The 23,029-nt window shown below is 36.1% G+C and overlaps 1 protein-coding gene across 1 annotated transcript in view; it reads left to right on the forward strand.

The window, feature by feature from the left end:
* LEPR (leptin receptor) overlaps positions 1–23,029 on the forward strand; it is a gene marked incomplete at both ends in the record, with an annotated part of 68,916 nt that overhangs the window by 31,218 nt on the left and 14,669 nt on the right. The window contains 9 exons of the mRNA XM_080692478.1: positions 1,157–1,302; positions 3,283–3,427; positions 10,290–10,580; positions 10,943–11,060; positions 11,327–11,526; positions 15,513–15,661; positions 16,653–16,812; positions 16,929–17,011; positions 20,858–21,074. Coding sequence (XP_080548604.1) covers positions 1,157–1,302; positions 3,283–3,427; positions 10,290–10,580; positions 10,943–11,060; positions 11,327–11,526; positions 15,513–15,661; positions 16,653–16,812; positions 16,929–17,011; positions 20,858–21,074 — 1,509 coding nt within the window. The remainder of the gene's footprint in view (positions 1–1,156; positions 1,303–3,282; positions 3,428–10,289; positions 10,581–10,942; positions 11,061–11,326; positions 11,527–15,512; positions 15,662–16,652; positions 16,813–16,928; positions 17,012–20,857; positions 21,075–23,029) is intronic.

Here is a 23,029-nt window from a genome sequence, read left to right on the forward strand (position 1 = left end):
CAGTACTTGGGAGGCTGAGACAGGAGGATCTGGGTTTGCGGTCAGCTTCAGCTACTTAGTGAGGTCCTCTGCAACTTAGTAAGACCCTATTTCAAAAATAAAGAATAAAAAATTGGGCAGGGGGAGTAGCTCAGAGGTAGAATGCCCCTGGGTTCAATCTCCAGCAACACACACACACACACACTTGCATGCACACACACACACAAACTATATATACACTTGCATAGAAAATATTTATGTCTACATATACATACACACACACACACACACACACACACACACACACACATATATATATATATATATATATATATATATATTTTTTTTTTTTTTTTTTTTTTGGTGGTACTGGGGTTCCTGGAAGCCCTTCTACCTCCAGGCTACACTCCCAGACCTATTTTTACATTTTTATTTGGAAACAGGGTCTCCTAAGCCAGTGTGTGCGCTGGCTTCGAACCTGCGTGATCCTCCTGTCTCTACCTCCCAAGTGCGGGGATTACAAGTGTGCGCTACCATGCCCGGCTATACACATATATTTGAATTCAGAAATCATTTATCTAATAGAACTCTCCATTAAGCTATGAAACTTCATCCCTCTTTCTGGTGACAGCAAGGGCCTGCTGATAGAACATTTTTACATGGGAATATTTATGCTTTGGGATATTTGAGAAGGGTGTTTGGATTGCTGTGATTTAAAAAAACATGCTGAATTTTGTATAGAGCTACACATTTTCCAAATACTGTTATATGTAAAGTGCTTTCTCCCCCCCACTTCCACATTATCAACTAAAACAAGTAATGTGGGTGGGGTTAGGGAGAGACTTCAAATAAGTTTGAGAAATGCTGGGTTAAATAAAGTAAAACAGACCTTTTATAGTAGGAAATCACATTTATCATAATAATCACATTACTGATTTACAGTCTTTACCACTTTGTGGGGAAGGAAATGAAGATGTGTGGACTGCTGTGATAAGGTACAAAGAAAAAACTCAAATTATAGCTTTGTTTTGGTTCTGTAACTAGCCCTTGAACGAAGGTACCTTTTAAGTACTTGAAAGGCAGGATGTGCTGAAAATTTATGTTGACTTCATTTTGTTTGGATAATGGTTGTCATAAAAGTTGTTTGACTTAAAAGTCTTGTCTTTTTTTCCTTAAGTGAAGCCTGATCCACCTTTAGGTTTGCATATGGGAATCACAGATGATGGTAATTTAAGGATTTCATGGTACAGCTCAACCTTGGTACCATTTCCACTTCAATATCAAGTGAAATATTCAGAGAATTCTACGACAGTTATGAGAGAAGTAAGTATATTTTAGTAAACAAAGTGAAAACCTGAGCAGCAACTTAAGGCTTCTCTAAAATCACACAGAAATTTTCCTCTGTGTGCTAAATATTCATGCTCCTTCTAGAACAGAATGAATCAAATACTGTACATTACACACCCACCACTATAGGAAGTCCAGTTATAGAAACTTTATTTCATAATTATAAGAATTTTTCACCTAGGGACTATTGATTTTCTCTTCATCCTTTTTATTGCTTAATATCTTTGTTGACACATAGTGTGTTATAATTTTTACTGTAAGATCTTCCAAAACCTTTCCCGCCATTCATTCCATAAGCATTTATTGAGCACTGCTTGATGCTAGGAGCTGTTCTATGTGCTGCAGGATGTGGTGGAGCAGTAGGACAGGATCAGAGGAGTTAGGCTGTGCCACATTTAGAAGGTGACGTCTGAACAGGGATTTGGAGGAGAGGGCCCTGTAATCATCTGGAGGAGTAGGTTCTGAGTGGGGAAGCTGCGGTACAGTGTGTCCAGGGGTGAGGGAAGGCCATAGGAGGAGTGGATGATGTATGTTCTAGGCAGCTACAGGTGGGGAGGTCGAGGAGCCGTGTTTGTTTTCTTGAATCATGTGAATACTTTGGCCACTACTCTATGAGCAAAGCATTGCATAATTTGGAAGTAAAAATTAGTCTCTTTTTGCCGGGCGTGGTGGCGCACGCTTGTAATCCCCGCGCTTGGAAGGCGGAGACAGGAGGATCTTGCAGGTTTGAAGCCAACCGTGCTGGCTTAAGAGACCCTGTTTCCAAATAAAAATATAAAAAATAGGTCTGGGAGTGTATGCCAGAGGTAGAAGGGCTTCGAGGAACCCCAGTTCCACCAAAAAAAAAAAAAAAAAAAATCAGTCTCTTTTGATCTGAACTACTTTTTGAAGGTTTTATCTTCACAAAGAGTAGGTTGTTAAGTAGAGTATAGGCTTCTTTGGACTTCTGCTTTCTTATGTGTAAACTGGAGACAATAAGATTTTAAATATGATTTTAAATTTTAAATCTGATATTTATATTTAAATTTTATTATTTAAATTATATTTAATTAAATATTTATTTAAATATATTTAAATCTGAATTTTATTTTATTATTATTTTTTTTTGGTGGTACTGGGGTTCCTGGAAGCCCTTCTACCTCCGGGCTATACTCCCAGACCTATTTTTACATTTTTATTTGGAAACAGGGTCTCCTAAACCATCGTGTGCGCTGGCTTTGAACCTGCACGATCCTCCTGTCTCTGCCTCTCAAGCGCGGGGATTACAAGCAGTGTGCCACCACGCCCAGCTAAATCTGAATTTTAAATCTGATAGCGTGTCCTGCATTTCTGATGCATTTCATTACTTTTAGTCTATGACCTCCCCCCAGTCTTAAGGGGCCAGAAAGCTTAATGAGTTTAGAGAACATTATTAGAAAACCGAATTTAGGCATGAAGCAGGTTGTTTTAGGCAGAGTTCGGTGTCAGATGCTTTCCTTGGATTTATAAACTGTGCTTTGATTCTTGCACTACAGTGTCTCTTCTGGCTCAGGTTGCTAAAATTGTTCATGTCCTCCTTCTGCGCAGCTCTCCTCTAGGAAGCCCATAGCTCCCTCTCCACTTCCCCCATTGTTTTCTACCAGGTATATTATAGAAGGCAGCAGTGGCTTGAAGCTCTCCACTGCCTGTAGGTGCCTTTCTCAGAATCTTAAAGGTGATACATTCATTATCATTCAGTAACAATATTTGCCTATTGCCATGAAGATATTTTGGACCCATGGACTATTAAAATATACCAACTAATGTGTAAACATTTGTTATTTGGTCACTGACTTCTGCTTTAATTCCACTGTGGTCAGAAAACTCCTCTGTAAGATGTTAATTCTTTGAAGTGTGTTGAGACTTGCTTGCAATCAATTTTGGTGAAGGATTTCATATCAACTTGAAGCTCTGATGTGCTATAATGATGTTTAACAGGCTGATGAGATCGTCTCAGCTACAGCCCTGCTCATAGACACAGTGCTTCCTGGGTCCTCATATGAGGTTCAGGTGAGGAGCAGAAGACTGGATGGCCCCGGGGTCTGGAGTGAGTGGAGTGGCCCTCATGTCTTTACCACCCAAGGTAGGTGCTGCAGTAACTTCTATGAAGAGGGAAATATTCTTCCAGAATTTGCCTTTAGTGTATTGCAAGCGTCTTAAGTTTTATGGCTCTAAAACAAAAGGGAATGATGATGGGTCCAGCCTGTCAGCGGTGGGGCTGAGAGGGAAGGTTGAGTGCCGACGGCTCCGAACAGCAACACACAGAGCTGGGAGCTGAGTCAAGCAGGAGCTTGTTTAGTCTTCTTCAAGCAACATATATATAGCACAAAACCACAAGGGGAATTTCCAATGAGGAAATAGCCTAGCCTATCGGGATAAAGGTCACCTTTTCACAGACCCAGCATGTAGCTTGCAGCCAATCCCAGGCCAGTACACAAGCCATTCATGTGTGCGGAAGCTCCTTTAAAGGTAAAAAGAAACTACTCAGTCTCCCCACCCATAACAAATGGGGAAATCACGCCTTCGTAACTTCCTCCAGGCACTGTCCTTAGCCCCTTTCCTGCGGAAGTTCTTAAACTTTACCTAAAGCTTAGCCTGCAGGCCGCTCAGGCTGAGGGAGGCTGCATCCCTTTAGGCACTGTATACACACACCCCAACAAGGGAAGATACAATATTAGTTTTAAATTTAAATTTTGAATGGGCTAATTTGTTAATTAAAATTGTGTCAGAGCTTTTGTGTTTAGGTACACCTATAACAAAATCTTATTGACTTTTCTTATTAAAAAGTTAATATAAAAGTCCCAAATTAACAAATTCAGGACATGCCTGTATTAATTTCTCAAGTTACTTTTGAAAACCAAGTGCATGTGAACATAAGTTTAAAATGTTATAATTTTATTTTAATATATTTTACATAATACCTGAAGTTTTTACTGCAAATGCGTTTTAAAGTTTATGATGTAAGTTTTTCTAGTTTTAAAGTTTCATTTATACGCTGGGCGTGGTGGCACATGCTTATAATCCCCATGCTTGGGAGGCGGAGACAGGAGGATCATGCAGGTTTGAAGCCAGCCACGCTGGCTTAAGAGAGACCCTGTTTCCAAATTTAAAAAGTATATAAAATAGGTCTGGGAATGTAACCCTAAGGTAGAAGGGCTTCCAGGAACCCCAATACCACAAAATAAATAATAAATAAATTAAGTTTCATTTATTTTTGTATGCTCTTATTGATGCACTGTAACCTGCATTTAATTGAGGTTCAGTGTGATAGAAACATATATATTTAAAACACTCATTGTATTTGCAGTGCTAGGATTGAACTCAGGGCCTTGTGCGTGCTTGGCAAGTACTCTACCACAGATTTACCCTCAGTGCCTGAGGATAAATGTTTCACATCAGAACAAGTGTAATTTTTACCAATTCTTCATGAAGATGGGATGCAATATTTTACATATGGACATAGATATCCTTGCATAGTCCCTAACACTGCCACCTGCTGAATTATGATTATAGGAAGACACTTAATGGCCCTTTTACTGTCTGTATGATCTGTTGAAAGGGAAAATTTTTCTTTTTAAAATTTATTCAGGTCGATTATGGATATATATAAATAACAAGTGTTATGCAAAATTCTAAGCAAATATTCAACCCATTTTACTCAAATTTATCACTTACTACTTAAAAAGCATTAATTGTCACCAGGTGTGGTGGTGCATGCTTGTAATCCCTGTGCTTGGGAAGTGGAGACAGGAGGATTGCACAGGTTCGAAGCCAGCCTCGCTTGTTTAAGAGGCCCTGTTTTCAAATGAAATATAAAATAAGTCTGGGAGTGTAGCCCGGAGGCAGAAGGGTTCCATCCACAGTACCACCAAAAAAAAAAAAAAATCATTAATTGTCAAAAAGCAAGTAGCAATAGTGATTTTAAAGCAGAGGTCTTGAAGTCTGATAATCTATAGAAGTACCTGCCTCACTACTTATTTGGAAAGTTTCTTAGCCTTTCTGTGTTTCAATTTCCTTGTCTATAAAATAGGGATTTTTTTTCTGATGCTGAGGATTGAACCTAGAGATTGAACCCAGAGATATTTTACCTCTGAGCTATACCTCTAGCCATTTTTATTTTTTAATTTTGAAACAGGTTCTCACTAGGTTGCTGAAGGTCTTGTTAAGTTGCTGAGGTTGGCTGTACACCTACTCTCCTCCTATCTCAGCCTCCCAAGTACTGGGATTACAGGCATACACGACCACACCTGGCAATAGAGATTTTTTTTTGTGTGTGGTACTGGGGTTCCTGGAAGCCCTTCTACCTCCGGGCTACACTCCCAGACCTATTTTATCATTTTTTTAAAATTTGGAAACAGGGTCCCTTAAGCCAGTGCGGCTGGCTTTGAACCTGTATGATCCTCCTGTCTCCGCCTCCCAAGTGCAGGGATTACAAATGTGCACCACCACACCTGGCTAATAGAGATGTTTTTATGTAGATAAAGTATGTAAAGTGGTTAACAAAGCACTTAACACTTAGTAAGTACCAAATGCAAATTAGATGCCATTATAGTTTATGAATCTACAAACTGTGTATTCAAAATCTCAAACTCTACAGAGGGTAAGAGATGGACATTATGTGTAACTAGTTGCTCAGCAACAAGATTATGAGATGAGACGAGCTAAACAAAATGAGCAATGGGAGAGATTCTGGCTGAAGAGTCGAGGGCTTCGGGTGAATGGATTTAGATATAACTGCTTAAAAAATTACTGACTACCACAATGGGCATAATATGATGTTGATAGTTTAGCTTTGGGGATTTTTCAAAGAAGGCTAGATCTTCTATTTTCAAATATATCTATTTGGTTAATAGATCCTAATCACTAGCTATGCTCTACATAGAGGGGAATGGATTAATGCATCAAATGTCAAAGGTTGGCCACGTGGACATTTTTTCCGGTGCCCAGGTTAGGTGGGAAAGAGGGAAGCTGTGCAAAGAAAGTAGCAGCCTATCACTCCTGCCTCCACTGAGCCTGGGGCTGGCCCTCTGCACCTCATCTCCTAGTGAAACAGAATGGCCCCATTCTTAGCTATTTGGCTTCATAATTAGAACTGAAGACCTCCCCTCTCTGAAAGAGACAGAAATTCTGAAATAATCCATTTTGCTTTCAAAGTTTGCTAGGATTGGTGCATTAACTTCTTTCTAGAAGAATTCTTAGCAATATTATTGTTATACTTGTTCCAATATGGCTTAAATGTTTCTGTGTCACATTTTGCTGAAGATTTTGTGCCATGCAACTTAGGATTTTAGTTTTTTGGATAGACAAATTTCTAGTTCTATTTTACTTTATGAAAAAAGCCCTTCTGTAATATGTATCAGTATGTGTAGGATTAAACTGGCTTGGTGTCTTTATAGGTTGGTTCTTACATAATCAGATTTATGAGTTTATACTATAAAGCACACACACACAACTTTACCAATTTATCTTGTACAGTATCTAACGGTGTGACCTTTAACAACTGGGTTTTAATTTTTTGATCACTTGGTTATCTCTTTAGTGACTTCAGGCATCCTAAACAGAAAGATCTGAAAATAAATGAAAAATCCAGATAACAAGGAAAGAGCTGCCCCCCCTCCCAGGACAGAATTTGTTGATTTAGCAATGAGAATAAATTTAAGCTTACTAATTTAACAAACTTACTCAATGGTAGTTTAGCTGCCATTGACTGTTAAGTGAAAGACAGAAACTTAACAAGTACAGAGACTAGAGACATCCACATCAGTAGCTCCCAAGAACTTGTCTAGAATACAGCACCATTTACTGTAATGATGTAATGATATGGTAATGTATTCTAAATCACAAGTAAAAACAGGTTGAGGTTTCCCTACTGATTAACACTAGTTGATAGGTATGAAATGCTTCCTGTATTTCAGACAATGTCCTAATTGTTTTCCATATATGAATAGCTACAGTTATTTCTCTTTTAGTTATAAAGAAATTGAGGCTTAGAAAAGTTAAGCAACTTGTAAAAAATGTTCACCTAGTTATAAAGTAGTAGAACATGCTGTCTAACATGAATGTCCATGTTTGTAAACACGCATGCGGCAGTCCTATATTCTGATGCAGGATTTTAAGTGACAATAAAATTGATCCTCAAAGCTCCTAAGCCTCATTATGTACAACATAATTTCCTTTACCACACCGGGAAGTGAAGTTTGAATGCTGCTTAGGGTTTCTTTGAATTATCTTTGCAGCAGTTCTACACTTCCTCGCACTTAACCACCTTTGAGCCTGTCTTCTGAATGATGCAACAGCAGAGTATGTTTCTCCAAACTTGGGAACATCCTATTCTTTGCAAAAATTACCGTTAAGACCAGGTTAACATTACTATGTTATTTTCTATTGTTCATTGATAGATGCCATAATAAAATTCATCAATCAGAAACATCCTATAATATCAAATCATAAATTTATTTACAAGTGAATTAGCATACCTGCTTTGTTATTTGCCAACACCAGGTTTTATTGGAAATTTTAAAAATCTAGCTTGTCTTTTGTATTCCTGTCATAACAAACAAAATACATATGATCAGTACTTTTATAGCTACTTTTTATTCATTGATATAATTGGACCCACTATGTACACAACTAAATGAAGCACTGACTATTCCTAATCAAGGAAATCAGATGGATTCTTTTAAGGTGGATTGGCTAGGTTCTTTATATTTAGCTCTTGGAAGTCTTGTCTGTTAGAGGAAAACCTAAGTCTTTTGCCAGAACTGCTGAAACCTAGGAATATTGCAGTTAGGTTATGCAACTTATTGAAAACAACCGTAGAAATGCTGAATTCTTGTAATACTTTTATTAAATGCCTTTTTTTGTTATCAAAGAAAAGAAGAAGCAGATATGAGGGAATTTCCATACTTCACAGTCGGCATCTCTCATAACTGGTTAGAGAAAATGTTTTCTCCTTAAAAAGAAATATTCGCATCTACTCTAAGAATAAAAAATGTCTATTTTCTGAAGCTGAAGCTAAAATAAACATATATTATGATTTATATTCTTTTGAGTAATTTATAATACTAATATTTACCAATATAATTTCTTCCTTTAATAAAGTTTTTTCTTTAATAAATTTCACTCCGGTAGATCTCAAGAAAGTCATCATTATTTTTTAGTTCACAAACTGAGAAAATATTATTTTATGCAGACATTATTCTACATAATGTCTCTATGAGAAAATTTTTGTTATTTTGCAAATTAAATATTTAGCATCGTACCTCATAGCAATTTCAGTAAATCTGCTTAGTGTAAATTTTACAAAATGCCAGGTTTTTATTAGCTGTTTTTCTGTTTTTAAGCTTATCTTTATGCATTTGATCGTGCCAAAACACTGCAGCTTTAATCTTATGTTTCAATTAAGCCTACTAGATGCGTTTGATTTTGAAGTGAAATGCTTTGTTTTAAAAATTATCATTAAAACTAAAGGCTTCAATTTAAATTATGAAAGCTCATTTGTACTTTGAAAAAATAAGAATTATCCTGAGACTTTTGAGGCAGTTTAGCGATGAGGTTGTAGAGTATACTGAAGGTAGTTAATGACCTGTGCTAGGTACTTGTTTGAAAAAGTAATGTCCAATTGAATCCATGGCCATACTCACTCATGCACATAGTTGAATGGTCTGGCTTCTGTCTATCAACTTCATGCTACTAAGGTTTTTCCTGTCTCTATTTGACCATAAACATAAAAAACACAAATGTCTTCTGTGAATTGTGAATACAAAGGCATTTGTTTATCATGCTATTACAGATCAGATAAAATGCGAAACCCAAAGAAGTTTTTCCCCTTTTTTTAGGGATAATCCAGAAGATCTGTATGAAAATGGTGTATCTTAAACGGTGCAATTAAAATATACTGGTTCCTTAAATGGTACAATTGAAATACACTGATATTTTTGTGATAACTATGGCAGAAGTAATTTTTCCATGTAACTATTGTCTAATTTTATCTTGTTCCTTATCAAAAATAACGGGTAAAGTATGTTTCCAACAATAGAGGACAGAAAACAGTGTATGGAATAGTGTGTTTGGAGGGTTTTTTTGTTTGTTTTTTTGGTGGTACTGGGGGGTAGAACCCAGAGGCTTTCTACCCCTGGGCTATACTCCAAGACCTATTTTTTACTTTATTTGGAAACAGGGTCTCACTAAGTTGCTGAGAGCCTCACTAAGTAGCTGAGGCTGGCTTTGAACCTGTGCGATCCTCCTGTCTCAGCCTCCCAAGCACTGGGGTTACAAGCGTGCACCACCATTCCGGGCATGTGTTTGGAGTTTTAAAAAAAATGCATTTTAGAAAACTACTGGTACCTTCTTGTATTCAGTCACAAAATACTGGCATTAAATAACTTAAAATGGTATCAAATACCAGCATTTACAGTTTTTCCTGTTTCATATATTGGTGAAATATTTATATTACATTTTCTAATTTTCTTGTTTTTACCCTATTTCTCTCCATCACCTGTTTATTGTTGTTGTTGTTATTATTAGTACTATTACTATTTAGGATTTTGTCTTGTGATTTTTCTAAGAATCACCCTAGGTTTCACTGATGCTTCAGGCAGATTTTAATGGAAAATATGTCATTGTGGGAATCAAACTATATTTAATTTTAGTTTCCTGCCTATCAGTTAGCAAGTGACAATTACTGAATAAGCCATACTTTGCGATGAATAAGCGTCTGTATTTAGAGAAGAGCAAAGACATTCCTGGAAGCTCAGTTCACTTGAGAGAGGAATTTCTTGAATCCTAGACAGCCCTCCATGAACAGGAAATTACAGTCAGATGGCTTTACTTGCTTTATTTTGGGCAGCGTGACCTGGAATCTGTTGTGAAGCTTTCTTACTTGATAAAAGTCGTTTGCACGGTGTTCTCTGTCTTCATCTGATCTGTCTTTCCCTTTGTTACAGATGTCATATACTTTCCACCTAAAGTTCTAACAAGTGTGGGGTCTAATGTTTCTTTTCACTGCATCTATAAAAATGAAAACAAGATTGTTTCCTCCAAAAGGATTGTTTGGTGGATGAATTTAGCTGAGAAAATTCCTCACAGCCAGTATAGCATTGTGAGTGACCACGTTAGTCAAGTTACTTTTCCCAATTTGAAAGCAACCAGACCTCGAGGCAAGTTTACCTATGACGCAGTGTACTGCTGCAATGAACACCAATGCCACCATCGCTACGCGGAGTTATATGTGATTGGTAAGAATCTGGGGGTTTGTTTATTTCATTATGAACCTAAATTAGAATCCTGTTAAAGATGTAGGGAAGCCAGGCATGGTGGTACATGCTTGTAATCCCAGCATTTGGGAGGCTAAGACAAGAGGATTGCGATTTGCAGACAGCCTCAGCTACTTAGTGAGGCTCATTGCAACTCAGTGAGACCCTGTTTCAAAATAAAGCATAAAATATAGGGCTGAGGGTGTGGGTCAGAGGTAGAATGCCCTTGTGTTCCATCCCCAGTACCGCAAAAAAAAAAAAAAAAGTAGGGACATTTCTTTTTTTTTCATTAAAATGTTTTGGTGTTTTTGCTTTATATTAATATTTTAATGTGTTTTAAATAGATGTCAATATCAATATATCATGTGAAACTGATGGGTACTTAACTAAAATGACTTGCAGATGGTCAACCAATACAGTTCAATCACTTGTGGGAAGCACTTGGCACTTGAGGTACCATAGGTATGTATTATTTTGGCTGCTTAATTTTTCTATGGGTATGGTGAGATAAAATTTTTCATAGGAATACCACGACAATTGTATTATAGACTTTCTGATGGAAGATGGCAACATTTATAGGAAAAAATTCAAAGGAGTAAATAAATTTATAAAAATATTCGCACCTAACGTTAAAAAATTGTAATTTGTTTTTACTTTGAATTATCTTCTGACAACCAGTTTACTATAATTGCATTTTAACTTTTGACTGATTTTTTTTATCTTTGAAGGAGCAGCCTTTATTGTTCTGATAGTCCATCTGTCCAATCCATATCTGAACCAAAAGATTGCCATTTGCAGAGGGATGGTTTTTATGAATGTGTTTTCCAGCCAATCTTTCTATTATCTGGCTATACAATGTGGATTAGGATCGATCACTCTTTAGGTTCACTGGACTCTAAACCAACATGTGTCCTTCCTGACTCTGTAGGTATGTCAAACTGTGTTGTGTATTGGTATTTTTTGTTCTTGTAATGCTAGGGAATGAACTCTGGGCCTTGTTTATGCTAAGCAGTGCTGCCTGCATTTTTATTAGAAGATTTAGATGCAGATTGATTCAGAGATAATAGTGTGTTTTGTCATTTTCTGATGACACTAGCTTTAGAAAACAAAATTTCTGTTTACAACAGAATTGAGAAGATGATTTGTCTTAGAAAGATTTATGGTTTCTAGCTGATTTTGAATAATTTATTGTATACTTATTTGGCCATGGAAATATTTCTAGCACACCACTTGATAAATTACATGGATCATGTGAATGAAATTTAGTGATGTTTTTCTAAATAATACACTATTTTATATGCTTTGCTCCCAGTGTAGTTATGAAAACATCTGATTTTGTAATCTAAAAGTTTAACTTGGATGATATTAGTGTCTTTATAATCTAACTTGTCATAATACAAAGCTTTAATTTGTGAGGGTGTGTTGTAGAACAATCAAAATATCTAAAGTGATGACATTCTTCAGGATGGTTAAAACATTCTTTTCCAAAGGCATTTTATTTCAAAGGATTTAGAGAGCCCTTGGAAAATTTTCCTTCAATATTATTGTGAAATCTTTGACAAATGATTTATTTAGGATTATACAACACAAGAAAAATTATCTTTTGATGCTCTATACTACTTTGTTGGGAAGTTATATCAAAAGCCAATGTTGATTCATTATTTTTAAGTTAATCAGTACACATTTGAACGAAAATCCACATTTTATTAGATACAGGATGAACTTGTTTTAATTATTAGATTTCTTTTTTAATGTAAAGCCCCAATCAGTTGATTCTCTCCTCATTATGTAATTCCATTTTAAGGACTTTAATTAATAGTGATATTTTTCTGGTACTAAATATCTCAGGACAGGAAGGCGCCCCACACCATCAGCACACACAGATAACACATTCACATGTAATAATGAGAAATGAAACATGGGTTTAGCATGTTATTTATGTTATCTGAATACCTTTGACATTTTGCTTTTCAAAGTTAAATGTTTAAATCTGACTTATATTACCTTAGTATTGGAAAGCAATGTGGAAATTTAACTTTTGGACCCAAATGCCAGTTTCATTTTATACTATATTTGTAAACTTGGAGTAGGTACATATACCTTCTCTATTTTATCATAAAATGTAGGCAGCTCTTTTTTTCTAGTATGGGCATTATTATGGGCATAATATAAACTTTTCCATTTTAAAGCATACTTCCTGTAAACTGGCTATTCACTGAATATATTTGTATGATTCAATCAATGACAATCTCAAATTTAACTTTTTATGGTCTCTCAAACATTGATACTTTCTTTTCTTAAGATAAATTCTTTAAGAAAGGAAGTATTTATAATTTTATGAGTTGGTGAAGAATATCTTCTTGAGTATGAAGATTTGAATAATCATGAAAAATCTTACTAATGAAAAAGTTGAGGTGTTTGGCACCAACAGTCTAAAAGTATTAGTGTTAATTACTTTAATGTTATTTTAAAATATTGCATGAGCCAGGCGTGGTGGCACATGCTTGTAATCCCAGCACTTGGGAGGACGAGACAGAGGATCACACAAGATTCGAAGCCAGCCTCAGCTACTTAGTGATGCTCTCGGCAGCTTAGTGAGACCCTTTTCCCCAAAAGTATAAAAAAAATTAGGTCTGGGAGTATAACCAGGAGGTAGAAAAGCCCCTGGGTTCCACCCCAGTATCAACACACACACACACACACACACACACACACACACACACACAATATATATATATATATTTTTTTTTTAAAAAATATATACATATATGTATGTTTTTATACATATATATGTTTTTATACATATATATGTTTTTATACATACATACATACACACACACACACATATATATATATATACATATATATATACATATACATATATATATATGTATATGTATATATATATGTGTATATATATATATATATATATATATATATATATATATATATATATGTATGTATATTACACACACACAATGGACCATGATTCTCCCAAGTGGTTGTTTTTAGAAAGTGAGATTTGGAGGAAATGATAGAAAACACACATATTGTACCCACTCAGGTATATATTTGTTCCCTATGAATCATAACCATCTTAAGACTCATAATTCTTGAGGAAAGAAACAAATCAAGAAGGCAGACCCAAGAATCTCTACTGTCACTTCTCTGTTTTTCAACATAGATTGTCTACATTTGGCCTAAGTTTTTGTTTGATTTATTTAGTGTTGTTGGTAGATTGGTTAGCTTCTTTTCATTAGCCTCTTGGCTTTACTCTCTACCACTGAAGTTCTTTCCTTTATACTCCAACCAAGCACCAGCTCTCACTTTGGGATAGTCCATTGTAGAAGGTGACCTTCAAAATTACTACTAAGAAAAGGGCACCGTAGCCACAATTTTGGAGGCCTATGCTATAGCAGGCATTTACCCATTCGATGCTGGGTCCTGGGCAGATGTGGCAGGATCCACTGTGAGCTGAGCTGGTTTGGTAGGGGATGTTTTTGGGAGAACAATGTGGAAGTAGTAGAGTAAGTTTTTACCAACCCGTGTGATTCCTGACTCTCTCAGTCAACATTCTCACTGATAAAATCCAAAATAGCTGACCACACAACTTAGAGGATGATTTATTTGCTCACAGTTTTGAAGACTTGGGGTTCAATTTCTGTGAGGCCAGAGTCTACAGATCTTAGAGCGTGGTGCAGGAAACGCAGAGAGGGAGAGCATAGGCTTTGCTCTCACATCATGGAGGCTGGAAGCAAGAGAGCAAAGGAGCAAGAGCATTCAAAAACAACATCACAGTCCTCAAGGCCACATTCCCAGGAACCCACATTCTCCTGCCACACCCTACCTGCCTAAGTTACCACCCAGTAAATCCATTAAAATGGATTTATTTACTGATGGGATCATAACCCTTGTGACTTAATTGCATCACCTCTGAAAATTAATAAATGAACTCTTCAGGAGACATTACATATCTAACCATAACACCAATTGAACCTATACCTTTTGCATAGAATCCTGTAGTCTCTGGGCAGATAATAAAGATGTGACTATGTAGGTCTAAGTGGCACTGTAAAGTTGATCCTGGAGTTATGACAAGAAGCTCCAAGGCTCTGTGCTATGTCCGGGCTTCCAGGCTTTTAGTTTCAAGTAGGCTGAACTTTCATATTGTCTTTTATTGTTAGAAAGGGTAGCACTCAAAGTAAAAATAATTAAGAATGTAGAGAAAATTTATGTAGTTTGTATAAGCCTATGTTTTGACTTTAGCTCTAACTTTAGCAAAATTAAAAGGTTGTAAGAAAACAAGATAACTTTTTTCATTGCTTTTCTTTTTTTTTCTATTATACCATTAAGCATATTTTTCCTATATATATATTTTAAAGCTGTTTTCAAAAAGTACTTGCCATTCAGGTTATCTTTGCCTCTGTTTTCCCTCAAATTATAGAAAAACCAAGATTTTACTCTGGGAGACTATTTCTTGATCTTAACCTAAAAATAATAATAGACACTAGAGAAGAGTTTGAAATGCATATATGCAGAAATTGGTGATTTTCTGCCTTCAATTAAAGTTTCATATAGAACAAATTTTGCTGTTGATACTTAGCCTGTGTTGAGTATGGTACCTTTTGCACATCGAGCCAATGGCACAATTTCTAATCAGGTATTACTGTTAACTTACAAAATGGCTTGGATAATGTATTGATTTATTTTTAAATCAATATAGTGATTATCAAAACAAAGATAGTTTCTTTATGTGTCACATAAAGTTATAAGGAATCAGATAAAGTAATTGATATGAGAATTTTGAAAGAGATATCGCTTTATAAGTGGGAGGCATGAAAAATAAAAAATGTTTTTAAATACTGTTCTTTTTACATAAATTACTATTACATATTATCATTTTAAAATTTCTAGTGAAACCATTGCCTCCATCTAGTGTGAAGGCAGAGATTACTGTAAACATTGGATTATTGAAAATATCTTGGGAAAAGCCAGTCTTTCCAGAGAATAATCTTCAGTTCCAGATTCGATATGGCTTAAGTGGGAAAGAAATTCAATGGAAGGTACCTTTTACTTAGAAATTTCTTTGGCTTGTTTCACTAAATGCTATTTCTTATAATGTTTAAGAGTTTTATTGGAAAAGATTAATTTTTTTTGGCATGAAAACATATTCTACGGCTATTTTCATTAATTAGACTGATCAAAATTTAACCTTTTGGGGAACAAAATTTCCTGATCCATCATTTCTTAAAGCATGTTTTACAGAACATTGGTCCCATGAAAAATTCCTTGAAAAACAATATACATGACAAATTAAGTTTAGAAAGACCTGCCACACTGTATCTTTATAGAGTGGAATTACACATATTCAAAGTTTGCAGAAGTCCTCCATTAGGAAGTATTTGTGAATGCATTTCATCTTATGTTTCCCAAACCCACGTTTCCAAGGAACTCTTTTTTCTCAGATATCTCTTAATATCCTTCAATATATACATATTCAATCCAATACATTTTTAGATAAGCTGCTTTTATTAAATGGCTAGAATCTTATCAATAGTCACATGCATGCAGGTCAGTTTTGTGAAGGCAGTTTATGAAGACCTAGCAGTATCAGAAGCCCTAATTATGTTCTTAGTGTGTAGTGATTTCAATTAAAATAAATGTAACAGGTTTCTGCTCACTCAGGGAGACTAAACATCACAGATTCTCTATAGACAGCCTATGTAACCACCAAGTTAAAACTCTTAACAGTCTTTGTGGGTAGAGGATTAGAGGACAAGGATTGGTAGTAGGGTAAGAGAGTGTTTGGAAAAAAGATTGTAAGTGAACTGGCCCCAAATCTTGTCATCAGTTAGTGGGATACATAGGGAAATCTTTGACCTGAAGGCATTCACAATCCAAGCTTTACGTGTATATATCTGAATTTAGAAAACCACGAAATCAGTTCCCTTTTAATTTCAGAATAGTGTTAAAGTTTAAAATAAAATTCACTCACGGCCCTTTTGATGCATATGTGTTAGCAGTGATCAGTCTGATGCTTGATTTGTTTTACAGATGCATGAAGTATCTGATGCAAAGTCAAAATCGGCCAGTCTTCCAGTGGCCGACCTGTGTGCAGTCTACGTGGTTCAGGTGCGCTGCAGGAGGTTAGATGGACTGGGATACTGGAGTAACTGGAGCAGTCCGGCCTACACAGTTGTCATGGATGTAAAAGGTCTGCAAAAATTTTGCAAATGTGTCTTGAAAGTGCCTAAGTGCTCGCTTCAAATATGACTAAAAGTATTCCTTCCGAAAACACATGTCTAACTTGAGCTCCTTGTCATGTTGCAGTTCCTGTCAGAGGACCTGAATTTTGGAGAATAATTAGTGGAGATATTAATAAAAGAGAGAGAAATGTCACATTACTTTGGAAGGTATTCCTGCTTTTGATATGGTTCTTACATTTTATTTTTATACCCTTAAAATATATACTCGGTTGCTCATAATCCTGCCATTGTTAGTCTGTAAAATGATGTATGGTTGTTGGAGCATCAACATAAAGTTAGAATTCTTTCATTCTCATCTCAGTTTATCATGTTATTATTATGTCATTATTATTTTGCCAAGACACTTAGACTCTGGGCCTTAAATTTTTCCTCATCTGTAAAAATGTGATATTAAAACACATGATATTTAATGTTCCTTTGAGTCAAAACACTTTATTCACACTTATTTTTGAAGAACATCTGAAATATGAAGTAATGCTATTTATATGATGGCATATAAATAATGAATAGTTTCATAAACAATGGTTACTCTACCTAGACATTTAAAAGCATTCTCTCTTTCAAACAGACTGATTTCTATCCCAAGTGAATAGATTATTTGATCAGTAAATGCCAAATTAAGACTGATTTGGGAATGAAACACATGGAATAAAATAGTGTTTGTGTCACACTACATGCGAGTTTAAGTTCAGTCCCCATGGTTTTTTTTTTTTTTTTTTTTTGGATTTAAAGAAGTTTATTAAAAAGATAGAAATACAGAAGACAGTTAAAGCCCCATGCCATTCAGAAATGGCACAGGGGGGCAATTCGAGCGAATTCACCAAACACATGTTTTAAAAATCATTTTCCAATCTAAGATCAATCCCTATGAAGAAAATGGGTATATAACATTTATATACATTTAATTTATAAATCCAATTACTTTATAAATTTATTTAGTTAATAAGAAATGTAATTTTCAAACTGTTTTTCATTTCATTATTTCTAATTTAAAGTTAGCTTTCAGAACTGACAGTGACATTCATTAAGCATGTACTTAATTTAAATTTAAATAGCTACAAGTGGCTAGTGGCTGTCATATCGTACAGCACAGCTCTGTGGGTTGATTTAAGGGAAGGAGACAGCATCCTTACTAATCTACCATCTTTCAAGAACTTGAATGCTCTCTCCTTTGGTGCGTTGTATTTATACATTTGATGAAGTTCAGGGTGATAGAGGCATACATGCACACTGTACCCCTGTTCCCACCCCACTCCCTTTCCCTTCCCACTTTCCTGTTCTCATCACAGTGTTGGGTTTGATAAGTTTGAGTACGTGCATCATGCCTATTGAAGTATTGCCCTGTTTCATCTTCCTTCCCCTCCCATCTCCCTCACTCCACTAAGGTTTTTCCTTTATTGACTGGAGTCCCTTCTATGTCCCAGTGTCTCTCTAGCTTCTGCCTCTGAGGGACAACACCTGACCTTCCACTCTTTGTGACTGACTAATCTCACTTAGCATAACATTCTCCGGTTTCATTCATTTCCCTGCAAATGACCTAATTTTGTTCTTTATGACTGAATAGAATTCCATCATGTATATATCCTATCATTTTGTAGTCCATTCGTCTGTTGATGGACATCTCAGTCTTTTTTAAGCTTAAATTTTTGTCTCTTATTTACTTCTTTATTTTTTTGCCTTTTTGATATTGTACTTTATCACTGAGCTACATCCCAGCCTTTGATGCCTTTTATGTGATGAATTATCTTTTATTAACTTAGCTTTTGTTTTGCATCATTTTGTTTCGGTTTCCTAAACCGAGGCAATAGTTTAGTGATTATGGTTTTTACATTAGTTACTTTTCTATCAGTGACAAAATATCATGATAAACAACTAATAGGAAGGAAAGTTCAGAGGTTTTAGTCTGTGGGTGGTTGGCTCCATTCTTGTGGGGCTTGTGGGGTAGAACACCATGTTGGGAGCAGTGGAAACTGCTCGCCTCTTGGTGGCAGAAACAAAGGGAGGGAAAGAAGAAAGGGTGGGGTCCCCCAAACTCTTCAAGGTCATATCTCCAATGACCTATCTTCCCTCCACTAAGCTCCAGCTCTTAAAGATTCTACCATCTTCCAAAGATTTTACCACAGGCTGGTGACCAAGCCATTAACACATACACCTTTGAGTGACATTTAATATCTAAACAATAGCAGTTACCCAAACCAGGGGAAGATTTGCCCAAGGGATAATGGATAAGCCACAAGGCCACAGAATAGGAATGGTGCTTTAAACAATTAAGAAGACAAACAAACAAATGAAAAAAATCATTTATCTGGCATTTTTAAAGATAAAGGTCTTGATTTCAGGGCACTTTTGTATTTTTATATTTTTATAAAAATAGAAAAGATAATACAGAGAATTTCCATATGCCTCAAATCAGGTTTTCTCTATTAATAACATCTTACACTCACAGGATGCCCTTGTTATATTTAATTAAGTAGTATTGAGATGTTATTATAGTTTATAATTTATTTAAAACTCAAATTTGCTTAGTTTTTAGCTTTTTCTGGTTTAGGACCCCTTTCAAGATAGCACATCATATTTAGTAGTCAATCCTCTTATACTCTTTCTGGTTGTAAAAGTTTCTTAGACCTGTTCTTTTTTTTTTTTCTTGATGGACTGGATGTATTTAAGAAGTACATGGTATTTTTGAGTCAGGTATTTTGTAAATGCCTTGCAAATGGATTTCGTCTGAAGTTTTCTCATGACTAGATTATGGTTATGGGTATTTGGTAGAAAGATACAGAGGTAAAGCACCATTTTTAGCACATCCTATTACGACTACATCCTATGGACATGACTTAACAGAGTTGATGTTAGCCTTGCTCATCTGCCTCAGGTAGTTATCGGTTTCTTACTGTAGCTACCCACCCCTTTCCACATTGTACTTTCTGGAATGAAGTTATTAAGTGCAGCCTTTGCTTGAAGAATGTTATGTTTCACCTCCTTGAGAGTGGATGATCCAGCTAAATTATTCACAATTCTCCTGCATGGGGGATTCATCTATACTCTATTTACATTATTTTTTATTTATTTATTATTTATTCATTCACTTATTTGATCATTTATACCAGTACGGACTACATATTTATGCTATAGTTTGGGCCTTTGAGACAACATAGGTTGAGTATTCCTTATCCAAAATGTTTGGATGAGACCAGAAATGGTTCAGGTTTTGGAGTTTTCCACAACTTTGGTATATTTGCATATGCTTTACCACTTAAGCACCCCTAATCCCAAAATCTGAAATCCCAAACTTTCTGAGCACTGACACGACACTCAAAAAGTTTCAGATTTTGAAGCATTTTGGTTTCAGGTTTGGGGGTCAGGGATGCTCATCCTTCACAACTTTGTTTCTTGCTCTTGTTTTTCCTGTTTTTGTTATCAGGAGCTCTTTTCTACCAACTCACATTCCTTTAAAATGCTCTCTTCATGGCAAAGTTTTTTTTTTTTTTTTAAATTAAGTACTAAGTTGGACCTAATTAAAATAAAAACTTCTGCTTGGTAAAGACTAAAACAAAAAGATAACGCATGAAGTGATGAAAATATTTGCTCTACCATTATGACCATATTGTGAAATGTAACAATGAAGTGAATGAAGGTCAGAATGGAGGACATGGGGTTTTCACTGTTGCACTGAAAGGCTGTAGGCAAGCAAGGGGAGGGGGCGAGAGGACCCATGTGTTTATGGGTTAGAATTGGAAACATCAATATGGACTCACATTTAGCTTAACAGAGATGGATGCTTATGGAGGGATTTAGAGATGTGTGTATACAGGAGTGAGTACTCATGCACATTTCTTTGATTTGTAAGGCATGAGAGCCTGCAAGTCATGACAAGGCCTGCCCTGATTTAACTCCTGCCTCTTAACAGGAAATGTGGAGTAAGAGCTCCGTAAGCTCAATTAGTACAAAAAGCACTGTCGTTTGGAAACTAATCAATTTTCATGTTTACTATAGCCCCTGATGAAACATGACTCACTGTGCAGTGTGAGGCGATATGTGGTAAAGCATCGGACTTCCCACAATGGGTCATGGTCAGAAGATGTGGGAAATCACACCAGATCCACGTTTCTGTGGACAGAGCAAACGCATACGGTGACTGTGCTGGCCATCAACTCACTTGGCGCTTCCTCTGCCAGTGTCAATCTAACACTCTCCTGGCCCACAAGCAAAGGTGAGGAGAGATGCAGGGAGGTGGCCCATTTCCCCTTCACTAGTAACCTTTGCACAGTGCTCCCTTCCCAAATCATTTTCTGAGTAGCCTGTGGCTCCCTGTCATTCTTTATCTCTTCTTTTTCTGAAAAAAGAAAACAAAAACAAAACAAAACAGCAGAATACAATTATATTTATATGGTAGAATATTATTAAAATAGCATTATAATAAATGAGAATATTCTAGTAAATCTGATGCTTCAGGAGCAACGGAGGTTGCACGTCAATGCCGTCTCACCACATGTTTGTGTGTGTATAAAAGGAAATTGAGGCCGGGCGTGGTGGCGCACGCTTGTCATCCCCGCGCTTGGGAGGCGGAGACAGGAGGATCGCGCAGGTTCGAAGCCAGCCGCGCTGGCTTAAGAGACCCTGTTTCCAAATATATAAAATAGGTCTGGGAGTGTAGCCCGGAATTTAGAAGGGCTTCTAGGAACCCCAGTACCACCAAAAAAAAAAGTAAATTGATATAGTTTTTATTTATAAGTATTTATTATATAGTATAGTATATATATACTGAATATATTTATATAAGTAGGTAGTATATTTATATATAGCATTTATTCATTTATAGTATTTATATATATACTACTATATATATGTAGTAATAGTATAGCATGTTATATGGATGAGGTTTAATTGCTGAGGTTGAGAATTACTGTAGGCTTCATTTAATGTGAGTAATAAGGCTGGTTTTTTATTAATTTTGATACACCTGATTAATCATAGAATTGAAAACTACTGTGGGAATTGGGTAAAGGCTAATTGGGTGATGTGTGCATGTATGTCTCCACAATCTTGTACCCCAATATGATGTAGGACTAAAATGCACCAATAAAAAATTAAAAGAGAGAGCTACTTTAAATAGGAGTTTCTAACTGGGATTATATGTTCAAAGTATAAATTTTTAATGGAAAGTGCAAATTTTGTAAGTTTCTACCAATCTATAAAAGACCTTTTTCCAAGTGTTACTTCTACAAAGTCTTAGCTTATAACTGAGTATAGCTTATCCTGTCTTTAAATCTCAGAGCACTTTCTATGTTTCTCATGACATTTTGTATCAATCTTGTTCTATATAATTTCCTTTTAAATTATAGTGTAAAGTACTTGGAAATTTCACAGCACCCAGGACACTATTTTACATTAAAAAAAAATTTTTTTTTCTTTTGGTGCTACTGGGGTTCCTGGAAGCCCTTCTACCTCTGGGCTACACTCCCAGACCTACTTTATACTTTTTTTATTTGGAAACAGGGTCTCTTAAGCCAGTGCGGCTGGCTTTGAACCTGCGCGATCCTCCTGTCTCTGCCTCCCAAGCGCGGGGATTACAAGCGTGCGCCACCGCGCCCAGCACATTTAATTTTTTAAATAAATGTGCTCCAGAACTATTTGTTGAGTGCTTCATTGTGCTCAGTGGTAGAAATTTCAATATCAGAAAAACTATACTGGGTACATATTCAAAGTCTAATAGATGAAACAGATAGGAATCAATAATTATATAAGAGAATGTCTATTTACAAGCTGAGGTAAATGTCTTCAGAAAGGGAATATAATTTTAGAAAAGGAAAGAGAAAAGAACCTGACTTGGCCTTGAGAATCACAGACAGTATCTTGAAGAAATTGTTTTGAACTAAAATCTAAAGTGTGAATTATAATCAAATTCCCCTAAATGTTTGGGAGCAGGGTGAAGAGCACTGTTTCCCGTAGAGGAGCAGCCTGATTAAAAGCCTTTTGGCACAGTATAGGAAATCCAGGAAGGCCAGGGTGGCTTTAGTGAGGGAAAACTGTAAAAATCAGAGAGGAAGGCTGAGACTTGGCCTCTGAGCCTCAAAGGCATGATAGGAATGTTCTCCTCAGATGTGGAAATCCACCAGAGGCTTTTAAGTGGGACTCTGCAGAGGGTGTTAAAATGAACAGATTCCT

Source organism: Muscardinus avellanarius (assembly GCF_963383645.1).
Source record: "Muscardinus avellanarius genome assembly, chromosome: 3".
NCBI classification, from domain to species: domain Eukaryota; kingdom Metazoa; phylum Chordata; class Mammalia; order Rodentia; family Gliridae; genus Muscardinus; species Muscardinus avellanarius.